Source organism: Phyllobates terribilis, unplaced genomic scaffold (assembly GCF_046119375.1).
Source record: "Phyllobates terribilis strain yellow unplaced genomic scaffold, ASM4611937v1 Scaffold_3__8_contigs__length_932513732, whole genome shotgun sequence".
Taxonomy (NCBI): domain Eukaryota; kingdom Metazoa; phylum Chordata; class Amphibia; order Anura; family Dendrobatidae; genus Phyllobates; species Phyllobates terribilis.
Genome location: NW_027362763.1, coordinates 619,924,557 through 619,950,887, shown reverse-complemented (window position 1 = coordinate 619,950,887; position 26,331 = coordinate 619,924,557). Strand labels below are relative to the sequence as shown.

Below are 26,331 nucleotides of genomic sequence, written 5' to 3'. Positions count from 1 at the left end.
CTGGCGAGGATTGAGTCTCTGGGCATTTTGGAGATATGCCAGGTTTTTGTGATCCGTGTAGATAATTACCTGGTAGAGAGCCCCCTCAAGCAGATAGCGCCACTCTCCCAGTGCCAATTTGATGGCTAGCAATTCACGGTCTCCTATGGAGTAGTTGCGCTCCGACGAGGAGAAGATTTTGGAGAAGAAGCCGCACGTTACCATTCTCCCGGTAGAAGACTTCTGGGTGAGCACCGCTCCGGCTCCGGAGGAGGAGGCATCAACCTCCAGGTAGAATTGTTTATTACAGTCCGGACGGTGCAGGACGGGAGCAGAGGCGAAGGCTTTCTTTAGGGAAAGGAAGGCCTCCTCGGCTTCAGGCGACCATGTCCTGGGGTTAGCCCCCTTACGGGTAAGTGCAGATATGTGAGCAGTCCGAGACGAGAAGTGTGGGATGAAAAGACGATAATAATTAGCGAAGCCCAGGAATCGCTGTATCGCCTTCAAACCTTCAGGACGAGGCCATTTTAGAATGGAAGAGAGCTTCTCGGGATCCATTTGCAGACCTGTTTGGGAGATGACATAGCCCAAGAACGGAAGGGAGGTCTGATCGAAGAGGCACTTCTCGTATTTGGCGTAAAGGTGGTTCTGCCGAAGCCTAAGCAGGACCTGACGAACATCCCTCCGGTGTGTGGGGAGATCCGGAGAGAAGACCAAGATATCGTCCAGGTATACCACTACGCAGGATTACAGGAGGTCACGGAAGATGTCGTTGACTAGTTCCTGAAAGACCGCGGGTGTTATGTTCTGCTACCAAAGCTAAGGAAAGAGAGGAGATCTGTCCCTACTATAGGACTCAGCTGAATCCCTACGATGTAACAGGGAACCTGATCCTGCGATCAGACCTGCTAAAGTCCTAATCTAGTCTGTACGGAGACCTATAGATGTGGGGAGGGAATCCCTACAAGTACTAAGGACTGGGAGGAATATGGGACACCTCCTAACAGAAATAGTAGCAGACAGACGAACAAACAAAATAGATAGAACATAGAGGTCCGTAGACCAAGCAAACTAACAGAGTTAGATACAGAGCACAGGCTAGCTAGAAAGTAGATATACAATGAAGTCCAGCAAAGCCAGAAGGGCGGAGCAGGATTAAATAGGCCAACAAGGTCATGTGACCAGCAAAGGAAAAAAAACCTAACAGCAAGGTTCTAACAGTACCCCCCCTTCTAAGAGGATCCTCCGGATCCCCTAGGACCAGGCTTATCAGGAAATCTCCTGTGAAACGCTCTGATAAGTCTGGACGCGGAAACATCATCTGACCTCACCCAAGAGTTATCCTCGGGTCCGAAACCTTTCCAGGCCACAAGATACTGCAAACTACCTCTATACCGTCTAGAGTCAAGGATGCGAGAAATTTCATATTCCCCGTCCTCCACCACCGGAGGAACAGAGGCAGAGGCGTCACCATCCGACACAACAGCTTTTTTTAACAGAGAGACATGAAAGACCGGATTAATTCTCCAGGAGGTAGGAACCTCCAACCTAACAGCAGATTGGTTGACAACCTGAAGCACCTTAAAGGGCCCTACAAACTTGGGACCCAATTTCTTAGAAGGAATCCTCAACCGCAGATTCCTAGAGGACAACCAAACCATGTCACCAACAGCGAACAAAACCTCCTGTCGTTTCCTATCAAAGTAGTCTTTAGATTTTCTGTTGGCCTCCTGAAGATTACCACGCACATCCGTCCAAACTCTTTCCAAATCACCGGAAAAATTCTCCTCCTCAGGCACGGCAGATCCCAACTTGGAGAACGACCCAAACGACGGATGTCTCCCAGAACAACAAAAAAAAGGCGAACAACCAGCAGAAGAAGATGTATGATTGTTCAGAGCAAATTCGGCAAGTGGCAGAAACTCAGACCACCCCTCTTGATTGTCTGCCACAAAACAACGCAAGAACTGCTCAACATCCTGGTTTTTCCTTTCTGTCTGGCCATTAGATTCAGGATGATATCCGGACGAAAACGACAAATGAATTCCCAACCTGTCACAAAAGGCACGCCAAAAACGAGCCACGAACTGAGGACCCCTATCAGAAACAATGTCAGTAGGAACGCCATGAAGTCTGACAATTTCCTTGACAAAGGCCTTAGCGAGAGTTTTAGCGCAGGGCAGTTTGACGAAGGGAACCAAGTGACACATCTTGCTAAAACGGTCCACGACCACCCAGATGACAGTAAAACCCTCAGAGGGGGGAAGGTCAGTTATAAAGTCCATAGCCAAATGTGTCCAAGGAGCACTGGGGACCTCCAAAGGACAAAGCAACCCCGCAGCAGGAGTATGTGAGGACTTAGATCTAGCACATATAGTACATTGGCGCACCCACTTAATGACTTCCTTCTGCCATCCAGGCCACCAAAAACTGCGACCCACCAGTCTCTTGGTCTCAGAGATTCCGGGATGACCTGCCAACCGAGATTCGTGACACTCAACAAACAAATCTCTCCTAAAGGTCCCAGGCACAAACAACCTCCCATGAGGAGTGTTAGATGGGGCATTCTCCTGAGCTTTAAGAATCTCATCTTCCAAAACGGAGTCTAAAGCAGCTATCACAACACCTTCTTGTAAAATGTTTTCCTCTTTCTCAGCACCGACTATGGGAGAAAAACTGCGAGACAAGGCATCCGCCTTAACATTCTTAGTACCAGGGATGTAAGTAACGGAGAAATTAAACCGCGAGAAAAACAGTGCCCACCTAGCCTGACGGGCATTCAGGCGCTTGGCAGCATCAAGATATATCAGATTTTTATGATCCGTAAGAACCTGAACGGGAAATTCCGCACCTTCCAAGAAGTGGCGCCAGTGTTCAAATGCGAGTTTAATAGCCAATAATTCCCGATTACCAATATCGTAATTCAGTTCAGTCTCCGAAAATTTTTTTGAAAAAAAGGCACAGGGATGTAATCCATCCCCGTTATCCTGAGACAATACTGCGCCAACCCCCACAGAGGAAGCATCAACCTCAACCAAAAACGGCCTAGTAACATCAGGCTGCATAAGGATGGGAGCAGAGGTGAACCTCTCCTTGAGATACACAAAAGCTTCAATGGCCTCAGAAGACCACTGAACCGCATCAGCACCTTTCCTGGTGAGATCAGTCAGAGGTTTGACAATACTAGAAACATTTTTTATGAATTTTCTGTAGTAATTGGCGAAACCCAAAAACCTCTGTATCGATTTCAAACCAATAGGCCTAGGCCATTCCTGCACAGCCTGAACCTTAACCGGATCCATCTCAAAACCTTTGCTGGAGATAATGTAGCCCAAAAAACTAATTCTCTGTACAGCGAACTCACATTTCTCCAGCTTAGCAAAAAGCGAATTGTCCATTAATAACTGTAATACCTCACGCACGCTCCGCCAATGAGACTCCAGATCTGGCGAATAAATCAAAATGTCATCCAAATACACAACCACATTTTTACCGATCAAAGGTCTAAGGATGTCATTAATCAGATTCTGAAAAAATGCAGGAGCATTAGTAAGACCAAAAGGCATAACCAGATTCTCAAAATGACCCACAGGAGTGTTAAAAGCAGTCTTCCATTCATCACCCTCCTTCATGCGCAACAGATTGTATGCCCCCTTAAGGTCAATTTTAGAGAACCACTTGGCCCCCAATAACTGGTTAAACAGATCAGGAATCAATGGCAGTGGGTAAGGATTGCGTACCGTAATTTTGTTAATCTCACGAAAATCCAGACAAGGACGTAAACCGCCGTCCTTTTTTTTTACAAAAAAAAATCCAACCGCCACAGGAGACTTAGAGGGCCTAATGTGACCGGCGGCCAAACTTGTCTGTATGTATTCCTCCAAAGCCTTCCTCTCAGGAATAGTAAGGTTAAATAAACGACTTTTAGGAAGAGTCGCTCCAGGGACAAATTCAATGGTACAATCATAGTCTCTATGGGGAGGCAAAACCTGCGATTCCTTCTCAGAAAAAACTCTCCAAAAATCCTGAATAGGAACAGGCAATTCTCCCCTATCCAAAGCTGCAATACGCCCGTTACAACACTTGTCATAACATTTATGGCTCCAGGATTTAATTTCACTGGTAGACCAATCCAGTACAGGATTGTGAAATTTTAACCAGGGCAAACCCAATATTACTGGAGAAGGCAAGTTATTCAACACTACCAAATCCAATTTCTCGTGGTGAACACCATTAATAGTGAGAGGAAATTCACTGACCTTGAGAGTAATATTCTTCAAAGGGGAGCCATCCACAGAAACCACAGCAATGGGGGATGATAAAGGTTCAGGTTTTAAATTGAGTTTTTCCACGAATCCCCCATCAATTACATTCAGTGTAGACCCGCAATCAACAAACACCCGAAATTCCATTAATTTTTCCTGAGCAATCGTGGAAGCAGCTAAAAATATACCCTTGGAATTTAAACAGGCAATACGGGCATGACTGACCATTTTTTTTTCTTTCTTCATACGAAGCTCACAGCCTTTAATCAAATGACCAGATTTTCCGCAATAGAAACACAAGCCTTCCGAAAAACGACGGTCTTTTTCTTGAGAGCGAGGTGCCACCGATCCAATCTCCATCGGTTCACCACTGTTAGTACACACATTATCATAACCAGAAACTGACATAGCAGAGGATTTGCTCTCATTAACCCTAGCACGCAGTCTTCTATCCACCCGTATAGCTAATTGCATAGCCTGTTGCAAATCCTCAGGTGTAGGATAAGCAATTAGCAGGTCTTTAACCCTTTCACTGAGCCCAGCAAGAAATAGACTTTTCAGAGCAGAATCGTTCCACCCTGTTTGAGTAGACCAACGACGAAAATGAGTACAATATTTTTCGACATTACCTGATCCTTGTTTTAAACGTCTCAACTCAGTCTCAGCTGATGCCACACAGTCAGGATCATCATATAATAGTCCTAAAGCAGAAAAAAAACTATCCACTGATCTGAAGCATGTATCACTAGGTTGCAAAGAAAAGGCCCACTCCTGAGGCTCTTTGCGCAAAAGTGACATTATGAACCCTACGCGCTGGGATTCATCCCCAGAGGACTTGGGTCTCAAACGAAAATACAATAAGCAAGCATTTTTAAATGAAAAAAATTCTCGATGTTCACCAAAAAATAAATCCGGCAAACATACCTTAGGCTCCAAGAAATATGCTCCAGGACAGTTACTCACGTGCTGACGGAGCTCGGCCACTTCCAGAGAGAGTCCCTGCAGGTGTTTAGCCAAATCCTGAACCGACACCATGATGGAACAAAAAAAAAAAAAAATCTTTCCTTAGAGAATTTGCAGGCTGGACTTACTGTTATGTTCTGCTACCAAAGCTAAGGAAAGAGAGGAGATCTGTCCCTACTATAGGACTCAGCTGAATCCCTACGATGTAACAGGGAACCTGATCCTGCGATCAGACCTGCTAAAGTCCTAATCTAGTCTGTACGGAGACCTATAGATGTGGGGAGGGAATCCCTACAAGTACTAAGGACTGGGAGGAATATGGGACACCTCCTAACAGAAATAGTAGCAGACAGACGAACAAACAAAATAGATAGAACATAGAGGTCCGTAGACCAAGCAAACTAACAGAGTTAGATACAGAGCACAGGCTAGCTAGAAAGTAGATATACAATGAAGTCCAGCAAAGCCAGAAGGGCGGAGCAGGATTAAATAGGCCAACAAGGTCATGTGACCAGCAAAGGAAAAAAAACCTAACAGCAAGGTTTTAACAGCGGGAGCATTACAGAGACCAAAGGGCATCACAAGGTACTCGTAGTGACCGTCCCGGGTATTGAATGCCGTCTTCCACTCGTCTCCTTGACGGATACGGACCAGATTATACGCTCCTCGTAGATCCAGCTTGGAGAAGATCCTGGCGCCCTTGAGACGGTCAAACAATTCGGAGATGGGTGGCAGGGGATATTTGTTTTTTACCGTGATGAGATTGAGTCCTCTGTAGTCAATACAGGGACGTAGCGAGCCGTCTTTCTTTTTGACAAAGAAGAATCCGGCTCCAGCCGGGGAGGTAGATTTTCGGATAAATCCCCTAGCCAGATTCTCTTCAATGTACTCAGACATGGCTCGGGTCTCGGCTGCAGACAACGGGTAGATACGCCCACGGGGAGGAGTGGTGCCAGGTACCAGGTCGATTGGGCAATCGTATGGCCTATGGGGTGGCAACGTCTCAGCTTCCTTCTTACCGAAGACGTCCGCATAGGGCCAGTAGGGAGCCGGGAGACCAGGTAAGTTAGCTGGAGTAGGCTGAGGGCGAAGTGGACGGACCGGGACCAGGCAGGTCCTATGGCAGTCAGGACCCCATCGGAGTACTTCACCGGACCGCCAGTTCAATACGGGTTCATGTGTCTGGAGCCAAGGTAGACCTAGCAACAGGGAGTGAGAAAGTCCGGACAGCACATGGAATGAGATCTCCTCAGAGTGCAGCATTCCCACCTGCAGGGTTATGGGTTCGGTGACGAGCAGGATGGTCTCCGAGAGAAGTCTTCCATCCACGGAGGCGACTGACAATGGTTCAGCCAGGGACTTGGTGGGAATATGGTATCTCTCTACCAGAGACTGGGAGATGAGGTTTCCAGCAGCTCCAGAATCCAGATGGGCGAGTTCAAAGAGACGGTTTTCTCCCCAAGCAATAGAGACCGGTAAGGTCAGAGACGGAGAGGGCTTACTTTTGTCTAGGACGACCTCTCCGAGTGGTCCTAGACACTGGCGTTTCCCGGCTTTTCCGGGCAGGAACGGATGAAGTGCTTCATACTGCCACAATAGAAACAGCTTCCCTCGGCTAGGCGAGATTCTTGGCGAGAACCGACCATCTTGGTCTGGTCGACCTGCATAGGCTCAGGAGAGTGTAGCTGAGGAGAGACGGAGGGAGTGACGGGTTTCTGAAAAGTAGGCGCTAGACGTGGAAACCTCCTCTCACGGGTGACCTCTTTGGCACGCTCCTGGAACTGCAGGTCAATCCGGGTGGCAAGAGTTATTAGGTCATCGAGAGTGGTAGGAATGTCCCGACCGGCAAGTTCATCTTTAATACGGCCGGACAGACCCTCCCAGAAGACGGAAACCAGAGCATCATTATCCCAGGCCAGCTCCGAGGCAAGGGTACGGAACCGTGTGGCATATTGGCCCACGGTGAGACTTCCCTGACGGAGGCGTAGCAGAGATGATGCGGATGAGGTCTTCCGTCCGGGTTCGTCGAAGACTTTCCGGAAAGCCGTGAGAAAGGCAGGCAAGTCGGACACCAGGGAGTCTCCTCTCTCCCATAGAGGATTTAGCCAGGCCAGGGCCTCTCCGGTGAGATGGGACATGATGAAGGCAATTTTGGCCCGGTCGGAGTTAAACTGGTGAGACAGGAGTTCAAAGTGCAGGGTGCACTGATTTATGAAGCCCCGAGCCTGGGCAGAGTCGCCTCCGAAACGAGGAGGTGCAGAAAGCCGGGGTCTGGGGTAGGATACCATGTTATTAGTGGGCAGTGGAGCTGCCGGATTGCGAGTCATGGCACTGGCGGTGGTTGCAGGCAGAGCAGTCAGAGTGTCCAGGCGAGAATTGACATTCCGCAGGTGACCCAGGATGGACTCCTGTTGGGACCTCTGACGGGACAGTTCATGACACAGGTCCGAGAGCGAGGGAGCTTGGGTGCCACCGGGTTCCATGGCCCGAGCAAACTGTAACGGGTCTGGGAGGCGGAACCTCTGAGCTACTATACAAGGGGGCGGTCCTTGTAAGGGAGCGGGTGGCGACCAGGGTAGACGGGCAGGCAGTCACAGCAGGTGACTGGGACAGTCTCTGAATGAACGGACAGGAGGTCACGGCAAGTGACCGGGGCAGTCTCTGGATGAACGGGCAGGAGGTCACGGCAAGTGACCGGGGCAGTCTCTGGATGAACGGGCAGGAGGTCACGGCAAGTGACCGGGGCAGTCTCTGGATGAACGGGCAGGAGGTCACGGCAAGTGACCGGGGCAGTCTCTGGGTAAAGGATTGGTACGACCTGTGGCGGCAGATGATAGACGTGAGCTCCCAGGTGAGCAGGCGAGAGTCTCTGGATAATCGGGTGGTCACAGCATGTGATGGCGGAGCCTCCAGGAAGACCAACAGACAGGTAGCAGATGAGCGCTCCCAGGTGAGCGGGCAGGAGTCTCTGGACAGGCGGGTGGTCACAGCACGTGACGGCAGAGCCTCCTGGTAGGCTAGCAGACAGGCAGCAGATGAGCGCTCCCAGGTGAGCGGGCAAGCTGGTCCTTAGACAGACTGGCAGGAGTTGGAAGGCAGACCGTCGGACCTCAGGCAAGCAGGCAGGTAGAAGATGTGCGCTCCCAGGTGAGCGGGCAAGCTGGTCCTTAGACAGACTGACAGAAGTTGGAAGGCAGACCGTCGGACCTCAGGCTAGCAGGCAGGTAGCAGGATATCAGGCAGGAATTAGACAGTAGACTGGCAGGAATCTGGCAGGTAACTGGCAACGGGACCTGAGGGCTGAAGCAGAGTAGTGAACAGTGCTACAACATTGCTCGGGCACCTCCATTTTGGAGGAGGTGCCTTTTATATGGGAGGTCCTCCGGCAATTGGCCAGGGACTCCTTAGGACGGCGCGCGCGGTCCCTTTAAGAGAGGGGGAGCGCGCGCGCGCCCTAAGCACACTGCCGGGGAAGGGGCGCGTGCCGGAAGCAGCGGGGAGAGAAGCGCTGGAGGACGCCGCGCCAGGAGCGGGGAGGTGAGAGGGACGGCGTCTCTGCCTAGAACGGGGCAGAGACGCCGATGCTACACAGACTCACACATCAAAATCAAACATCATTTCAATTTGGCTTGCTTCCAGTCTGTGCATAAGTCCCAATGAGTTTCAGACAAGTTTGCACTGAAAATCATATAACCAAATAGAACTCCTAGATTTTTACAACTGAGTTTATAGCTCAATGGTTAGTGCACTGGCTTTGGGACACAGAATTATGGATTCAAGTCCCATCAGCGAACAGTTACTTTTTTTTTTATTATTATTATTACATTTGTCAAAGTCTCTTGTTAAAGACACTCGTCAGGATCACTCGTCAGAATCACTTGTCAGACAGGGTGTTGAGCCTCAAACTGACATCATTCTGATGTTTGATTTTGATATCTGATCATGTCCTAAAATGGACACTGTAGTAGACACCTGTAATGCTAATTAGTGGACACAACTTGATTTAACATGTCCCTTTTGTCAAATTATTTTCAGGGGTAACATCATTTCTGTCCAGGCCTATTTCATGAGTTTAATTTTTTTTTAAATTCTGTGGAAGCAGGGTTGAAAAGCAATGTCTGACTTTCATTTATTCATATTCATAGATTTTTAATTTATTATTACTTTTGTCAGATTCAAGTTACGTCTGTGACCATTGTGGGTTTTTCTTTCATTTAAATGAGGGGTATCAACAATTTTGACCACGTGTGTACTTTTTTTTCCTATTATAGAAGTCAGTAGTAGTGTTGAGCGAGTATGTTCTGTTAACCCTTTCGCTGAGTATGCTCGGGCGAGCACCGAGTAGTTACAGCTGCACGGTGATATGGTTGAATCGCTCCCGTGTGCATGATTTACGACTGTTTGGCAGCTTTATTACATGTAAGGAATGATTGTTTCTTTTGCATTCCTCACATGTAATAAAACTGTGAAACAGTTACAAATCATGCACACGGGAGCGATTTAAACATAACACCGAGCAGCTATAACTACCCTGTGCTCGGCCCGAGCATACTCGGTGAAAGGGTTAACAGAACACACTCGCTCAACACTAGTCAGTAGCAACCAGATCAAGCTGTATAAGCATCGAGTTGCTAACATATTATAGCAGTATTATTTTTTGCATTATGTGATAAAAAAAGCTTTTACTGTATGGCAAAAACAAGGTTTGAAATACCCTAATGCAACTGTACACCTTCTTGCTAGGCCAATCATGCCTGTTTATTTCCATGGAGGGAGGGTATAAGGCACTGCAAGAGATCCCAGGCAGAGACTTACCTTCTGCAGGTCTCAACAGTCACAAGGAGAAAATCTTCATGCCTGATGCCTGACCCTACCATCCACAAAACATATTTCTCAATATATAATGATGTAAAACTAGTTAGTAAGACCGCCAGTAATTATACTCATTTATATTGTGCTGTTTTTCTGTGTGTCATATGTATTTCTTTTTTTACATACTATCTAGCCTCCCATACCAGACCCCAATAATATGAGAGATTTTGTCAGTTACCCAACATCTGGAAATGAGAGGCTGCACTGCACTATGAAGAGGACAGAGGATGACCCAGAGGTTGGGGGGCCATGCTACACACTTTATTTAGAATATCTGGGTGGTTTGGTGCCTGTTCTCAAAGGACGTCGAATTAGCAAGCTGCGCCCTGAGTTTGTGATCATGGATCCTAAAACAGATGGCAAAACAGGTATTTCTACTGCTTTATTTACATCCTGTTATCTTCTAAACTTATATTTCTTATGCTCATAAGTAATTTTTTTTTAGCAAAAAAAGCCTTTATTGTTCAAAAAGATTAAAACATATACCTACCCAATTCTTGTGCCTCCCCCCTCCCCCCCTCCCAGAAAAAGAGTATATCATGGCTCTTAAAGAGTTTTTTTTCTCAGTATTATGAAGCTGATAACTTATTTTCTAGGCTTGTGTGAGCTAGGGAGCATAGTGTACTGTGCTAGATTGAACTCTGTAAGAAAATTCCAGTACTCTTATACAAATGGTGGTTGTAAACAGCTAGAGTTTGGTCATTTAACCCTTCCAACGCAGAGATTCAGAGCTCTGTCTCTGAAACAATGTCACAGCTTTAAAAGGTGGAAAATTTAGATAGCTGCTAAAATAGTAACAAATTCAACCAAAAAATATTATTTCATTCTCTAATTGTAAGACTTGGGAGCCAAAAGTGACCAAGTGATTTTCTCAAAATAAACATAGATTTAAAGGGAACCTGTCACTCGATTTGTGCTGCCCAAATCATGGGCGGTATGAATCAAAGCCTGGCTGCACAATTGCAGACAGGTATGTTTTTTTTTTGCATAGACTGATGACGCTGCTGAGGACTAATAGAGAGTGATGAGACAACTCTGGTGTAGTCCCACCTCCGGCTTTTCCCCACACCACTCCGGTGATTGACAGGTCTTTATGTACATACACGGGAGAGACCTGTCAATTACCTGGAGGTGGAGAAGAAGGAGAAGCTGGTCGGGAGTGGCACCAGATTAGTCAGTAATCAGGTCTCTCCCTAAAGTTCCCAGCTATTCTTCAAACTATGTTTTCTCTGATACGCCAAAGCATGTCAAATGACATAACTGGCTGCAGTTGTGACACGTTCCCTTTGAAATATGACATAACCACCACTAGAGGAAGCACATGATATTACTTTGTTATTAACTTCAATTAATGAGAATGTTCATTAAGTATCTACACTCCTACTAGTGATGGCCTAATGAAAATGCTGTTGTCAATCAATGTCAAGCCTCCAGTCAATTCACAGTGCTAAACCTGCTGCCAGTTATTCAACTATGATGGATGTGAATAAATTCATATGACGCCTAAAAATCAAGAAACATTTTTTAAATGATGAACTAACCTCTAATCAACCTACTACTGATTTCACACCTGAAAATGTATTCATCAACTTGCATTTCATGGAACAGCTTACTGTGACCAATTTATGAGCGCTATCAGATCCCACTACAGAGTCTTCTAAATTACATGATTATAAGTTCTTGAAAAGGGTACCTAATCCAGAGTTTTGCCTCCTACAGTCACGTAGTCCAGTTCTGGACAATTTTCAATACCTGGTAGAAGAATAATTGAAAAAATTATATCAAACTGAAAAACATCTTCAAAAAAATCTTACCAGATGTGAACAACAAGCATTAAAACAGTTGCAAACTAATGACGATGTCATCATAAAAACTGTTGACAAAGGGGGGTTCCATTTTTCTATGGACAAAGGTCTATATAAGAAAGAAATTTAAAATATGCTAAAAGATTCCAAGGTTTATCAGCAATTGGTTTCTGATCCTTTTAACCAAATCAAGGAATCGTTAACAAAATGTCTAGATGAAGGCGTACAACTTGGTCTTATTACAACTAAGCAAGCTGAATATTTAAATCCTCCCTTTCCAAGGACTCCTCTATTTCATGCTCTCCTAAAAATGCACAAGCAGAAATTTCCACCACCATTCAGACCTTTTGTATCTGGCATTGTATCCTCCTTGGAGAATGTCTGTGAATTAGATGATAGACTTCAACCTTTGGCACAATTGTCCTCCAGCTATATTTGTGATACTAAACATGTTTTACATGCTGTTTAGAAATATCCTGGGCAGATAAAACAGGGAGGAAAGAAAGGGAGAGCTCTACCTAAGTACAGTAGATGTGATATAGACTAATATGAATAAAAATAATGTGCTCACCTGAGCAGGTTGTGGTATACAGACACAACACTATAAGAAGCTTTCAAACACTTGGGATCTCTCATGCGACATGCAACTCATCTGATAAACATGGCAGTATTTTTCCTGGCCCAGAAGCTATTCCACGTGAATGCAATAGAAAGTGAGTCTCTGATGGGGCTTCCATTTTTTTGAAGGGATTCCCAATACCTTTAAGTTGGTAGGCTATGCTAAGTGATTTGTGAACCTTGGTTGCTTAAAAATCAATTTCCATATATAATCATTGAAATCGATATAAATTTATTGGTTGTGATTACAATCAAAGTAAGACTGTTAAATCACATATACAGTGCTGCTCACTATTATTGGCACCCCTTCATTTTTTTATAGACTGTACAATATCTTCAGAAATAAATGGAAATGTACCAAAGTTATATCCTCAGGATTTTTAATTAGCGGTCCAAAGCAATACAACAATAAAACATTGTTTTTCAACTTCCATATTGCAATTTCAAAGAAGAAGCAGAATAAACAGAATGTGCAGGAATAAATGCACCCCTAATCAATACTTGCACACCCTTTGGCATTGATGGCAGCCTCCAAACATTTATTGTAGCCATCCATAAGCTTCTTGCACTTCTCAGCTGGAATTTTCTCCCACTCTTTCTTTGCAGTTTGTTCAAGCTCACCCCAAAGATTTTCATTGGGATTGAGGTTAGCACTAGTGTTAAGCGAGTATGTTCGGTTAACCCTTTCGCCGAGTATACTCGGCTGAGCACCGAGTATTTATAGAATGCTCGGGCTTTAAGTTTTCGTCGCTCCGTGAACATGATTTGCGACTGTTTGCACATATTTAAGACGTGAGGAATGCCTGTTTTTCCAGCATTCCTCACATGTATTAAATCTGTCAAACAATTGCAAATCATGTTCACGGAGCGACGAAAACTTAAAGCCCGAGCATTCTATAAATACTCCTTGCTCGGCCGAGTATACTCGGCGAATGGGTTAACCGTACATACTCGCTCAACACTAGTTAGGACACATTGTTGGCCATTTTAAAACAGTCCATATTTTCTTCTTCAACCATTCCTGTGTACTTTTTGATGTGTGCTTTGGGTCGTTGTCTTGCTGGAGGACCTATGATCTTCGACTCAAACCATGTTGTCTTACACTGGGTAGAACATTTCGCTCTAAAATCTCTTGATAATACTCTGATTTCATGATTCCTGTGATACGGTCAAAGCCTTGAGAACAGGACCAAACACAGCAAAGCAAGCCCACCGCATTATAGATCCTCCACCAGGCTTAACTGTTGGTAAGGTGTTATTTTCCTTATAAGTTTCCTCTGTAGACAAACTGTTGCTTTGCATTGCCTAAAAGCTTTATTTTTGTTTCATCTATCCACAGAACATTTTCCCAGAAGGATTGTGGTTTGTCAATATACTCTTTGGCAAAGAACAGTCATTCCTTTTATGTCTTTTCTTCAGCAATGGTTTCTTCCTTGACCTTCACCCATAAACGCTTGGTTTAATGTGCGGCTAATGGTACTTGTTGAAACCATGACCCCAGACTGTTCCAGGTTGGCCTTCAGGTCTTTGGATATTTGATATGGTGTTTTTTCCACAGTTTGCACCATCCTTCAAAGCCATCTCTTGTCAATTTTCTTCTTTCCCCCACATCTTAATAAAATTGGGCACTGTTGAAACTGGGATACTAAGATCTTTGAAGATGGCCTTATACCCTTTGGAAGTCTTGTGTTTTCTAATAATAGCAGTTCTGATGTCCTCAGGCAGCTCCTTTGTCTTCCCATTATGACAAAGGAACTGGGCCTACCATGTGGCTTTTTAAAACACTGAAGTCATCATTCATTGGCTAATTCATGTCACATGAGCACCGACAATCTCAGGTGAATCTCTTTTTTTATTTACCACAGACGAGTCAAAATATGTTTCATACGAAATTAATGTAAAGGGAGCCAATACCAGTGACACAGCAAGCTTTAGGTTTTTCAAATTTTCCCTTCCATTGTTTTTAGTTTTAAATTATTGTTTATCATTTACTTTTTCGTTTTTAACACGAGTGCTCTATGCAAAAAAACTTTCACTTGATACATTTTTTCAGGAGATGTTCCACATTAGGTACTTAAACTTCATGAGTGGCAATAACGATGAGCAGGACTGTAATTTAATAAATAAAAAATATTAAAAACGCAACACATTTCAACTCTATGAAGATTCATCAGGTGTATAAAAGGTAAACCATATAAAAAATATGTATATTTATCTTCCCTGTTTGGAGGCGTGATTCTCTGATGTATGGGATCTAATCACCATAGTCAATACTATTACCAATCACGGGGAGGATATTTTTTTTTTTTAGAGGTTGTTGGTATCAGGCACCCTGATTGGTCGGATGCTTTAGGTAAATAAAGCAAAAATCATGTGTTTCCATAGAATATATCTGAATGATATACACGGACACGGTGGTTGGAACCATTTGGACTCATCAGACCAAAGCACAGATTTCCACTGGTCTAATGTCCATTCCTTGTGTTCTTTAGCCCAAACAAGTCTCTTCTGCTTGCTGCCTGTCCTTAGCAGTGGTTTCCTAGCAGCTATTTTACCATGAAGGCCTGCTGCACAAAGTCTCCTCTTAACAGTTGTTGTAGAGATGTGTCTGCTGCTAGAACTCTGTGTGGCATTGACCTGGTCTCTAATCTGAGCTGCTGTTAACCTGCGATTACTGAGGCTGGTGACTCGGATAAACTTATCCTCAGAAGCAGAGGTGACTCTTGTTCTTCCTTTCCTGGGGCGGTCCTCATGTGAGCTAGTTTCTTTGTAGCGCTTGATGGTTTTTGCAACTGCACTTGGGGGCACTTTCAAAGTTTGCCCAATTTTTTGCACTGACTGACCTTCATTTCTTAAAGTAATGATGGCCACTCGTTTTTCTTTACTTAGCTGTTTTTTTCTTGCCATAATATAAATTCTAACAGTCTATTCAGTAGGACTATCAGCTGTGTATCCACCTGTCTTCTGCACAACACAACTGATGGTCCCAACCCCATTTATAAGGCAAGAAATCCCACTTATTAAACCTGACAGGGCACACTTGTGAAGTGAAAACCATTTCCGGTGACTACCTCTTGAAGCTCATCAAGAGAATGCCAAGAGTGTGCAAAGCAGTCATCAAAGCAAAAGGTGGCTACTTTGAAGAACCTAGAATATAAGACATATTTTCAGTTGTTTCACACTTTTTTGTTAAGTATATAATTCCACATGTGTTAATTCATAGTTTTGATGCCTTCAGTGTGAATGTACAATTTTCATAGTCATGAAAATACAGAAAAATCTTTAAATGAGAAGGTGTGTCCAAACTTTTGGTCTGTACTGTACATGAAATGCATGTACACTAATACCAGAAGCCTCACCAACAAATGGAGGAATTAGAATTAATTTTGTTGGAAAATAATTATGACATGGTGGGGATATCTGAGACGTGGCTGGACGATTGCCATGACTGGGCAGTTAATTTACTGGGCTATAGTCTGTTCAGAAATGACCGTACAAACAAGTGAGGGGGGTGTGTGTGTTGTGATCTGCAACATGAACTAAGGAAAGAAAGGGAAAAGCTGTCCCTACAGTAAGACTAAGCTGAATCCCTACGATGTAGCGGGCTGCCTGTTCCTAGCGAACAGACCCGCCTTAGTCCTCAGCTAGTCTGAACAAAGACCTATGGCATAAAGGGAGGGGTCCCTAAAAGAACTAAGGACTGGGACAAAAATGGGACTCCTCCTAACCAAGGAAGTTGTTAAAGAACACAAAAAGACAAACTGACAAAAAGGTACTAGAGGTCCCAGAAGGACCAAGCAAACTGACAGAGAAAGGCACAGAAGCACCTGGCTAGAGAAACAGTCAAACACTGAAGTCCAGCTCAGCCAAAAGGGCGGAGCTGGAATATAAAGGCACACAAGATGGAAAAAACAAACAGGAGGGTTCTAACAGTGTGTTTATATGTAAAATAATCCTTAAAACCCATCTTGCGTGAGAATATATGTGACTCTAATGATAATGTAGAGTCCCTGTGGGTGGAGATAAGGGGAGGGGTAAAAAATAATAAATTACTGATAGGGGTTTGTTATAAGTCTCCAAAAATAATGGAAGCAGCAGAGAATATCCTCATAAAGCAAATAGATGAAGCAGCGACTTAAGGAGAAGTCATTATTATGGGGGACTTCAACTACCCTGAAATACTTTGGGGAACAGAAACTTGTAGTTCCAGCAAAGGTAATAGGTTTTTGACAACTATGAGAGACAATTACCTTTCACATCTGGTTCAGGACCCAACAAGAAGGGGGGCACTGCTAGACCTAATATTAACCAACAGGCCAGACCGCATATCAAATATACGAGTTGGGGGTCACTTGGATAATAGTGATCACAAAATAATAAGCTTTCATGTATCCTTTAATAAGATGTGTAGTAGAGGGGTTACAAGGACACTAAACTTCAGGAAGGCAAATTTCCAACGGTTGAGAGATGATCTTAGTGCAATAAACTGGGACGATATCCTGAGACATAAAACTACACAAAGCAAATGGGAGATATTCATTAGTATCCTGAATAGGACCTGTGCACAATATATGCCCTATGGGAATAAACATGCTAGAAATAGGAGGAAACCACTATGGCTAAATAGAGCTGTAAGGGGTGCAATAAGTGACAAAAAAAAAGCATTTAGAGAATTAAAGCAAGTAGGTAGTGATGAGGCATTAAATAAATACAGAAAATTAAATAAATTCTGTAAAAACCAAATCAAGGCAGCAAAGATTGAGACCGAGAGACTCATTGCCAGAGAAAGTAAAAATAATCCCAAAATATCTTTAACTACATAAATAGTAAGAAATTAAAAAATGATAGTGTTTGCCCCCTTAAAAATAGTCTGGGTGAAATGGTGGATGAGGATGAGGAAAAAGCCAATATGCTAAATGATTTTTTTTTCAACAGTATTTATAGAAGAAAATCGCATGACAGAAAACATGATCAGTGATAACAAGAATTCTCCATTAAATGTCACTTGCTTAACCCAGCAGGAAGTACGGCAGTGTCTAAAAATCACTAAAGTTGACAAATCCCCGGGCCCGGATGGGATACACCCGCGAGTACTGCAGGAATTAAGTAACGTCATAGATAGACCATTATTTTTAATCTTTAAATATTCCATAATAACAGGGTCTGTACCACAGGACTGGCGTATAGCAAATGTGGTGCCAATATTCAAAAAGGGGACAAAAACAGTACTTGGAAATTATAGGCCAGTAAACTTAACCTCTACTGTGGGTAAAATCCTGGAAGGTTTCCTAAGAGATGCTATACTAGAGTATCTGAAGAAGAATAACCTCATGACCCAATATCAACATGGGTTTATGTGGGACCGTTCCTGTCAAACTAATCTGAAAAGCTTTTATGAAAATGTAAGTTCCGGACTGGACCGAGGAAATGCAGTGGATGTTGTGTATATGGACTTTTCAAAAGCTTTTGATACGGTTCCACACAAAAGGTTGATACATAAAATAAGAAAAATGGGGATAGGGGAAAATATATGGTAATGGATTAAGAACTGGCTCAGTGATAGGAAATAAAGGGTGGTTATTAATGGAACACATTCAGACTGGGTCACAGTTAACAGTGGGGGTACCACAGGGGTCGGTATTGGGCCCGCTTCTTTTTAACATATTTATTAATGATCTTGTACAGGGCATACAGTGTAGTATTTCAATATTTGCAGATGACACTAAACTCCGCAGGGTAATCAATACAGAGGAGGACAATTTTATATTACAGGAGGATCTATGTAAACTCGAAGCTTGGGCTGATAAATGGCAAATGAGCTTTAATGGGGATAAATGTAAGGTAATGCACTTGGGCAGAGGAAATAAAATGTATAATTATATGCTTAATTGTTAACACTGGGCAAAACTGTCACTGAAAGAAACCTAGGTGTATTGGTGGACGACAAGCTCACGTTTGGTGGCCAGTGTCAGGCAGCTGCTGTAAAGGCAAATAAAATAATGGGATGCATTAAAAGAGGCATAGATGCTCATGAGGAGAACATAATTTTACCTCTATACAAGTCACTAGTGCGACCACACTTAGAATACTGTGTACAGTTCTGGTCTCCAGTGTATAAGAAAGACATAGCTGAACTAGAGCGGGTGCAGAGAAGAACGACCAAGGTATTAGAGGATTGGGGGGTCTGCAATACCAAGACAGGTTATTACACTTGGGGTTATTTAGTTTGGAAAAACAAAGGCTTAGGGGTTAGGGGTGATCTTATTACTATGTACAAATATATGAGGGGACAGTATAAAGACCTTTCTAGTGATCTTTTTACTCTGAGGCCTGAGACGGGGACAAGGGGGCATCTTCTACGTCTGGAGGAAAGAAGGTTTAATCATAATCACAGACGCGGATTCTTTACTGTAAGAGCAGTGAGACTATGGAACTCTATGCCGCATGATGTTGTAATGAGTGATTCACTATTAAAATTTAAGAAGGGCATGGATGTCTTTCTTGAAAAGTATATTACAGGTTATATATACTAGATTCCTTGATAGGGCGTTGATCCAGGGAACTAGTCTGATTGCCGTATGGAGTCAGGAAGGAATTTTTTTCCCCAATGTGGAGCTTAGTGTTTGCCACATGTTTTTTTTTTTGCCTTCCTCTGGATCAACATGTTAGGCTATGGGTTAAACTAGAAAGACTTAGTCTTCCTTCAACCTTAAAAACTATGTATGATACTAATTGTCACCCTAGACATGTCATAGAAAATCTACCAGTAGGAGAATATGTGAGGGCAAAGATGTACCACAGAAAAAACAATATTCACGTGAATATTATAGATTTTTTTAAGTTTTTTGAAAAGAGGATATTCAGAACAAGTTTTAATCCTGGCAAAAAAGACAGCTAATTCCAAATCCCGGGATCAATATCTTTTACACAAAAAAATAACACAAAATATGCACAAAATAATCCAATAATTTTTTCCACTCAATATAGTAATTTGTACTATCAAATTACCAATAATATTAAAAAATATTTAACTGTTTTGGACACTGATAATTCTTTGAGAAATATTCTACAAACCGGTTACAAATTTGTGTCTAAACATGGAACCACTATAGATAACATTATATTCTCAAGTGATCATACTAATAAAAATATAAATAAAACGTCTTAAAACTGGTTATCAACGAATGGTTCTTGGGGTATGTGTGCCCTATCCATATTTGCTTGCAGAAATTTCTACAGCATTTCTGCAAGATTCTGCACCTCTTGAGATTCCGCAGTGTTTTTGATGCGTTTTTGCCTGCGGATTTGCCATGCGGTTTTTCCAATGCACTGTATAGGAAAAACAAACAAAGAATTGAAATGCTGCTTATTTAAACACACATGAAATCCTTTCAGGAAAATTCCTGATCATGTGCACAGATATTGCAAATTCTCATAGAAAATGCTGGGATAAGGTTTGTAATGCGTTTTCGGGGCCAATTCCGTGTTGATTTACCGAATCAAAAATGCACAAAAAGCGTACCCTTGCAGATGTGGCCCACCTTTGCATATCTGACTGCCTTTCATATTGTATCTATCCTGTCTCTCCTGGTGTCTTCTGAACCCATCTGCAAACTTTATCACCTCAATCCTTTGATCCCAATGCACACTGGTCCCTATCTGTCTATTTCCTGAAAGCATTTAGCCTCTGTGTCCTAATTACTCCCTCCCTCCCCCTCCACCCCGAGCTCTGCGACCACTCTCCCTGCTGCTCCTCCCTCCTGCACACTATCCACCCCATGTGCTTTTAAGTGCTTCATATATCCAGTTTGCTCATGAGGAGTGGGCCAAAATACCTGTCGAGGGGTGCAGAAGTCTCATTGACAGTTACAGGAATCGTTTGAATGCAGTGATTGCCTCAAAAGGTTGTTCAACAAAATATTAAGTTAAGAGTACCATCATTATTTTTTTGAGCAGTGTATATAAGTATAACCTGGGACACTTCCTTTTACAGGTACCATCATTTCTGTCCAGGCCTATTTCATGAGTTACATTTTTTTAAAAATTCTGTGGAAGCAGGGTTGAAAAGCAATGACTGACTTTCATTTGTTCATTTTCATAGATTTTTAATTTATTATTACTTTTGTCAGATTCAAGTTATTTCTGTGACCATTGTGTGTTTTTCTTTCATTAAACGAGGGGTACCAACAATTTTGACCACGTGTCTATACCCTTACTGTCTTTGCACCACTAATCCTCACTCTCCTTCGCTATCCTCAAACTCCAGCACCCTCTAATCAAATAATCATCTCTACTTCTCTCTTACGTCCCCACCTGACCTCTTCTGCAGACCTGCTCCTCAACCTCAGATCTAGCCTGCCAAAGCATAAAACAAGCCGGCCACTACCCTTCTCCTACCTGCTCTCACTCTCTCTGCTTCTCCTCACTGCTGGTGACATATCTCCAAATTCTGGACGTCCACAGCTTACACCTCCCACCATTTCCCCCTCCTATCGCTTCCAACCAAGTGCAAACTACCGCAACCTCTCCTACGTAAAACCCATGCCCAGGACGCCCATCGCCCTGCTCCCTCTCTCTGGAGCATTCTGGAACGCCCACTCTGTCTGCACCGAGCTCCATTATGTCCACGACCTCTTTACCTCTCGCAATCTCTCCTTCCTGGGCATCACAGAGACATAGTTGACACCCACCGACACTGCCTACCCTCCTGTGCTGTGTTATGGTGGCCTCCACTTCACCCACACTGCTTGCCCTCGAAACAGACATGGTGGAGGAGTGGGTCTTCTCCTTTCTACCTACTGGACCTTTAGCCCTATCCCACCTCTACCCTCCCTTATTCTCCCTTCTTTTGAAGTCCACTCTGTCCTCATCTACTTTCCCTCCAACCTCCAAGTGGCTGTCATATACCGACCTCCAGGCCCGATCACTGCCTTTATTGACCAATTCTCCACGTGGCTTCTTTATTTTCTCACTGCTGACATTCCCACAATCATCATGGGCGATTTTAACATCCCCACTGACACTCGCCAGTCAGCATCATCCAAACTCCTGTCACTTACTTCATCCTTTGGACTTACTCAGTGGTCCTCCTCAGCCACCCACACAGACGGACACACACTAGACCTCATCTTCACCCGACTCTGCTCTCTATCTAGCCTCAAAACCTCCCCCTACCCCTATCTGACCTCCATTTACTCACGTTCTCATCACTGTCTTCCTCTCCTGTCACCCATGTACAGCAACTAGCACACCCTGCAGAAACCTTGCACATCTAGACACACGCACACTCTCTTACTCTGTTCAGCCACTGACATCCATATCTTCACTCCACAACACAGACAGCGCCTTCTTTCTACAATGGCACTCTCACATCAGCTATTAACTCGGTCGCACCTCTTGTGCATGGCAGAGCGCGACGAGTCAATAGGCAACCCTGGCACAACAACCTCACTATACAGCTTCGGCAAGCGTCCAGGGTTGCGGAGCTGCTTTGGAAGAAAACACATTCGCAAGATGACTTCACCGCATTCAAATAAGCAGCACTCATATTCAAATCAGCCCTCACCTCTGTTAAACAGGCCTACTTCACAACCCTCATATCTACAACCCCAAACAATTATGAAACACTTTTAACTCTCTCCTCCGCCCACCACTGCCCCCTCTGACCTCCACCGTCTCTGCTGAAGAGTTTTGCACACACTTCATAAACAAGATTGCCCAAACAAGGCAAGTCTTTACTTTCCAACCACCACAACCCCTTTGTTTTCTAGACCATTGCTTTTCCCCCATAACCTCTCTTTCCAACATAACGGAAGGAGATCTTACTTGTCTCCTCTCCAAATCACACCTCACTACTTGTGCACTCGACCCCATGCCATCCCATCTTCTCCCCAACCTCTCCCCCACACTCATCCCTTTCCTAACTCATCTCTTCAACCTATCACTAGCTTCTGGTACCTTCAATCATGCCACAATCACTCCCCATCCTCAAAAAGCTACCCTCGACCCAACCGCCTTGTCCAGCTATCGCCCCATATCGCTGCTTTCATTTGCCTCCAAACTCCTTGAGCAACACGTTCACGCTGAACTTTCCTCTCACTTCTCATCTAACTCTCTCTTCGACAACCAACAATCTGGCTTCCGCCTCCACCATTCCACTGAATCTGCCCTTACCAAAATTACTAATGACTTACTTACAGCCAAAGCTAACAGACAATTCTCTGTACTCCTTCTTCTTGACCTGCCCTCTGCCTTCGACAGAGTTGACCACTGCCTCCTACTACAGATCCACTCTTCCTTTGGCATCAAAGACCTTGCCCTATCTTGGATCTTCTCATGCCTTTCTAACTGCACATTTAGCATCTCCCACTCTCACACTACCTCCTCATCCCGCCCCCTCTTTGTTGGAGTCCCTCAAGGCTCTGTCCGAGGACCCCTACTCTTCTCAATCTATACCCTTGGCCTGGGACAGCTCATAAAATCCCATGGCTTCCAGTACCATCTGTATGCTGATGACACCCAAATCTACCTCTCTGGCCCAGATGTCACCTCTTTGCTGTCCAGAATCCCAGCATGTCTATCAGCCATATCCTCCTTCTTCTCCTCTCGCTTCCTCAAGCTCAATGTGGACAAAACTGAACTCCTCATCTTTCCCCCATCTTGCATATCTTCCCCACCTGATCTTTCTATCACAATAAATGACATCACACTTTCCCCTGTACCGGCAATCTGCTGCCTCGGAGTAACTCTTGACTCTGCCCTGTCCTTCAAACACCACATCCAAGCTCTTGCCACCTCCTGTCGCCTCCAGATCAAAATTATTTCCAAAATCCGTCCTTTCCTCAACCCTCAATCTACTCAACTGCTTGTGCATGCCCTCATCATCTCCCGCCTTGACTACTGTAACACCCTCTTCTGTGGCCTACCTGCTAACACTCTCACACCCCTCCAGTCCATCCTTAACTCTGCTGCGTGACTAGTTCATCTCTCAACTTTCTACACCTCTGCTACCCCCCTTTGCAGATTGCTTCACTGGCACCCAATTGCCCTGCATGTCCAGTTGAAACTGCTAACACTGACTAACAAAGCCATCCATAACCTTTCTCTTACATACATCTCTGAACTAATCTCCCGATATATTCCCTTATGTAATCTCCTGTCCTCCCAAGACCTCCTTCTCTCCTCCACACTTATTTGTTCCTCACTCAATCACATCCAAGATTTCTCCCAAATATCCCCCATTCTATGCAATTCTGTGCCTCAACACGTCCAATTAGCCTCCACATTTGGATCCTTCAGACGTAACCTGAAAACCCACCTCTTCAAACAAGCTTATAGCCTGCCATGACCTTGCTTGCTGCCACCTCAATAACACCGGAGCTACTGCAACCCCCCCCCCAACTTACTGTCTCCTTCCTCATTCCTGTAGAATTTAAGCCCGCAAGGGCATGGTCCTCTTCCCTCTGTACCAGTCTAACTTTGTTAGTTTGTTTATTGTAAGTGATATCTGTATTTAGTATGTAACCCCTTCTTATGTACAGCACCATGGAATCAATGGCACTATATAAATAAATAATAATAATGTGGCAAAAAAGCTTTCGGTTTATGACCCATATGGCCAACACAAAAAACTGCACTTCCACTTCTATTAATAAAGAATTTAAAATGAATTATTTTCCCCTCACCCATGACAGCACACCTTGAGAGAGGGATCCGCCCCACCAAGGACAGGAAACCATCTGAAATAAAAGGGCGGTACCTCTCCCTCACTTCAGTTGGTTTCCTGTCCTTGATGGGAACCTGTCTGAAGAAAGGTGTCTTCTTACCTGGGCCCGTTCCTGTGTGGAAGAGCGGGCACCTGCCTGTGCACCGGGTTCCGGGTCCCAGAAGCGCCGTCCGCGGTTCCCTGGAGCCATGTCCGAGCGGGCGCAGGCGGTGAGGAGGGCTCAGGCTCCCCGCAGACCGCTGCGCTGTCCTCTCCCTGCCGCAGGCTCCTGGCTGGTCGCACGCCGGGAGCAGCGTCTTCCGGGTATGACGCGCCTGACGTCACGGCGCGGTTCACGCTGGGAGAGGTGTGCCCGATGACGTCGGGGCCGGCACCTGGAACCAAGATGGTGGCTCCCTGTAACCGCTTGCCGGACGGTTTTTTCAAAGATCGGCCGGTGGGTGTCAGGAAGTGGAAAGAACACATGAACCAGAGGGGGTCCGGATGTGCCCTATTTAAGGTGGGGGGGCTCCTGATAAGCGCTGCTTATACTCAAGCTCGGGTGTAGCAGCTATGGCAGACCAGGACAGCCAGGAGCAGCAGCAGCTGACCCCTCCACCGCATCAACACCAGCGGAAAAAGCAGTCGGACACCTCGCACACGGACGGCTGCTCCAGCAACCGCAGCGGCAGCAGGAGGAGTAAGGTGTCGGACGCTTCAGGGCCATCCAGAAGGGATTCGTCTTATGTCCCGCCACAGCCTCCAAATCCGGTACCCTTTTGTGACTTCAGGGGTGAGTGATCTTCGTGAATGTCACTTAATAGTAATGGAAAGTTATTATGTGCTTCATTCCTTAGGAACCTAAGAAGAGTAGCGCCAAAAAAAAGCACAGGGTTTGCGCCTTATGCCAGGCCCCCCTTTCCATAGATTGGCAGAAACAGCTTTGTGCAAGCTGTATTAACCAAACGATAGCGGAGAGCACCCTGGATTTTGCTTCTAATTTGAGGTCCGTAATCTGTTCAGAGGTGCAGGATTCCCTGAAAGGCTTACTAAAGGGGAAAAAGAGATCCCATAAAGATATCTCCTCCGACTATGATTTATCCTCCCAGTCAGAGGATCTTTGCCTCAGTGATTCGGCATCCTCCTCTTCATCAGACAGTGGTAAGCCCTGTTTCCCTATTGAGGATACTGACAAGTTGCTCAGAGCGGTCAGATCTACCATGGGGTTGAGGGAGGAGAAGGCAGCCAGGTCCCTGGAAGATATTATGTTCGCAGGCCTGGAGGAAAAAAAGAGACGCTCCTTTCCAGTGAATCCCCAAATTCAGACCCTTATAGACCGGGAAAGGAGGAAGCCAGAGAAATCAGGAGTATTTCCCTCATCCTCTAAAAGGAGGTACCCCTTTGAGGATAGTGTCTCTGAGTCCTGGGACAAAATTCCTAAAGTTGACGGGTCTGTCGCCCGATCATCCAGAAGATCGTCCCTACCCCTGGAAGATTCGGGCAGCCTAAAGGATGCTCTGGATAAGAAGGCAGATTCCTTCCTGCGTCACACCTGGGAAGCAGCGGCAGGGGGCCTGAAGCCAGCAGTAGCAGGCACTTGTGTCGCTAGGTCACTTAAGGTGTGGCTTCAGCAATTAGGAGACCAGCTCAAGGATAAAAAGATGTCCAGAGATAAAATCCTCTCTAATCTGCCTTTGCTACAAGCAGCATCTGCTTTTTTGGCCGACTCCTCAGCGGATTCAGTTAAACTCGCTGCCAGATCGGCGAATTTGTCTAATGCTGCCAGACGAGCCCTGTGGCTCAAGGGTTGCCCAGGAGACCTAGAATCTAAGCATAAGCTTTGTTCTCTTCCTTGTGATGGTAAAATTTTGTTTGGCCAAAAACTGGACGAGCTTTTGGAGAAGGCTGGCGACAGAAAGAGAGGTTTCCCAGTGATCACGGGGGAAACAAAAAGGTCCTATTTTCGGAGGAAGAGATTTAATCGGGGTCGCCCTCCGGGAGAAAGGAAAAGATGGGAGCCCAGATCTAAAAATGACTCTGGTTACATGTTTGGAGGACCATCCTCCAGTTCCAAAAAATCTCCCCAATGACGCGAGGCTAGAGGTCGGGGGAAGGCTTTCCCATT

At 44.8% G+C, this 26,331-nt stretch overlaps 1 protein-coding gene across 3 annotated transcripts in view; it reads left to right on the top strand.

Annotated features, from left to right (window-relative positions):
• TULP4 (TUB like protein 4) overlaps positions 1–26,331 on the top strand; it is a 589,117-nt gene that overhangs the window by 450,704 nt on the left and 112,082 nt on the right. For all 3 annotated transcript variants that reach the window (XM_073671511.1, XM_073671513.1, XM_073671512.1), the window contains one exon: positions 10,213–10,447. In XM_073671511.1, the coding sequence (XP_073527612.1) occupies positions 10,213–10,447 (235 nt within the window). The remainder of the gene's footprint in view (positions 1–10,212; positions 10,448–26,331) is intronic.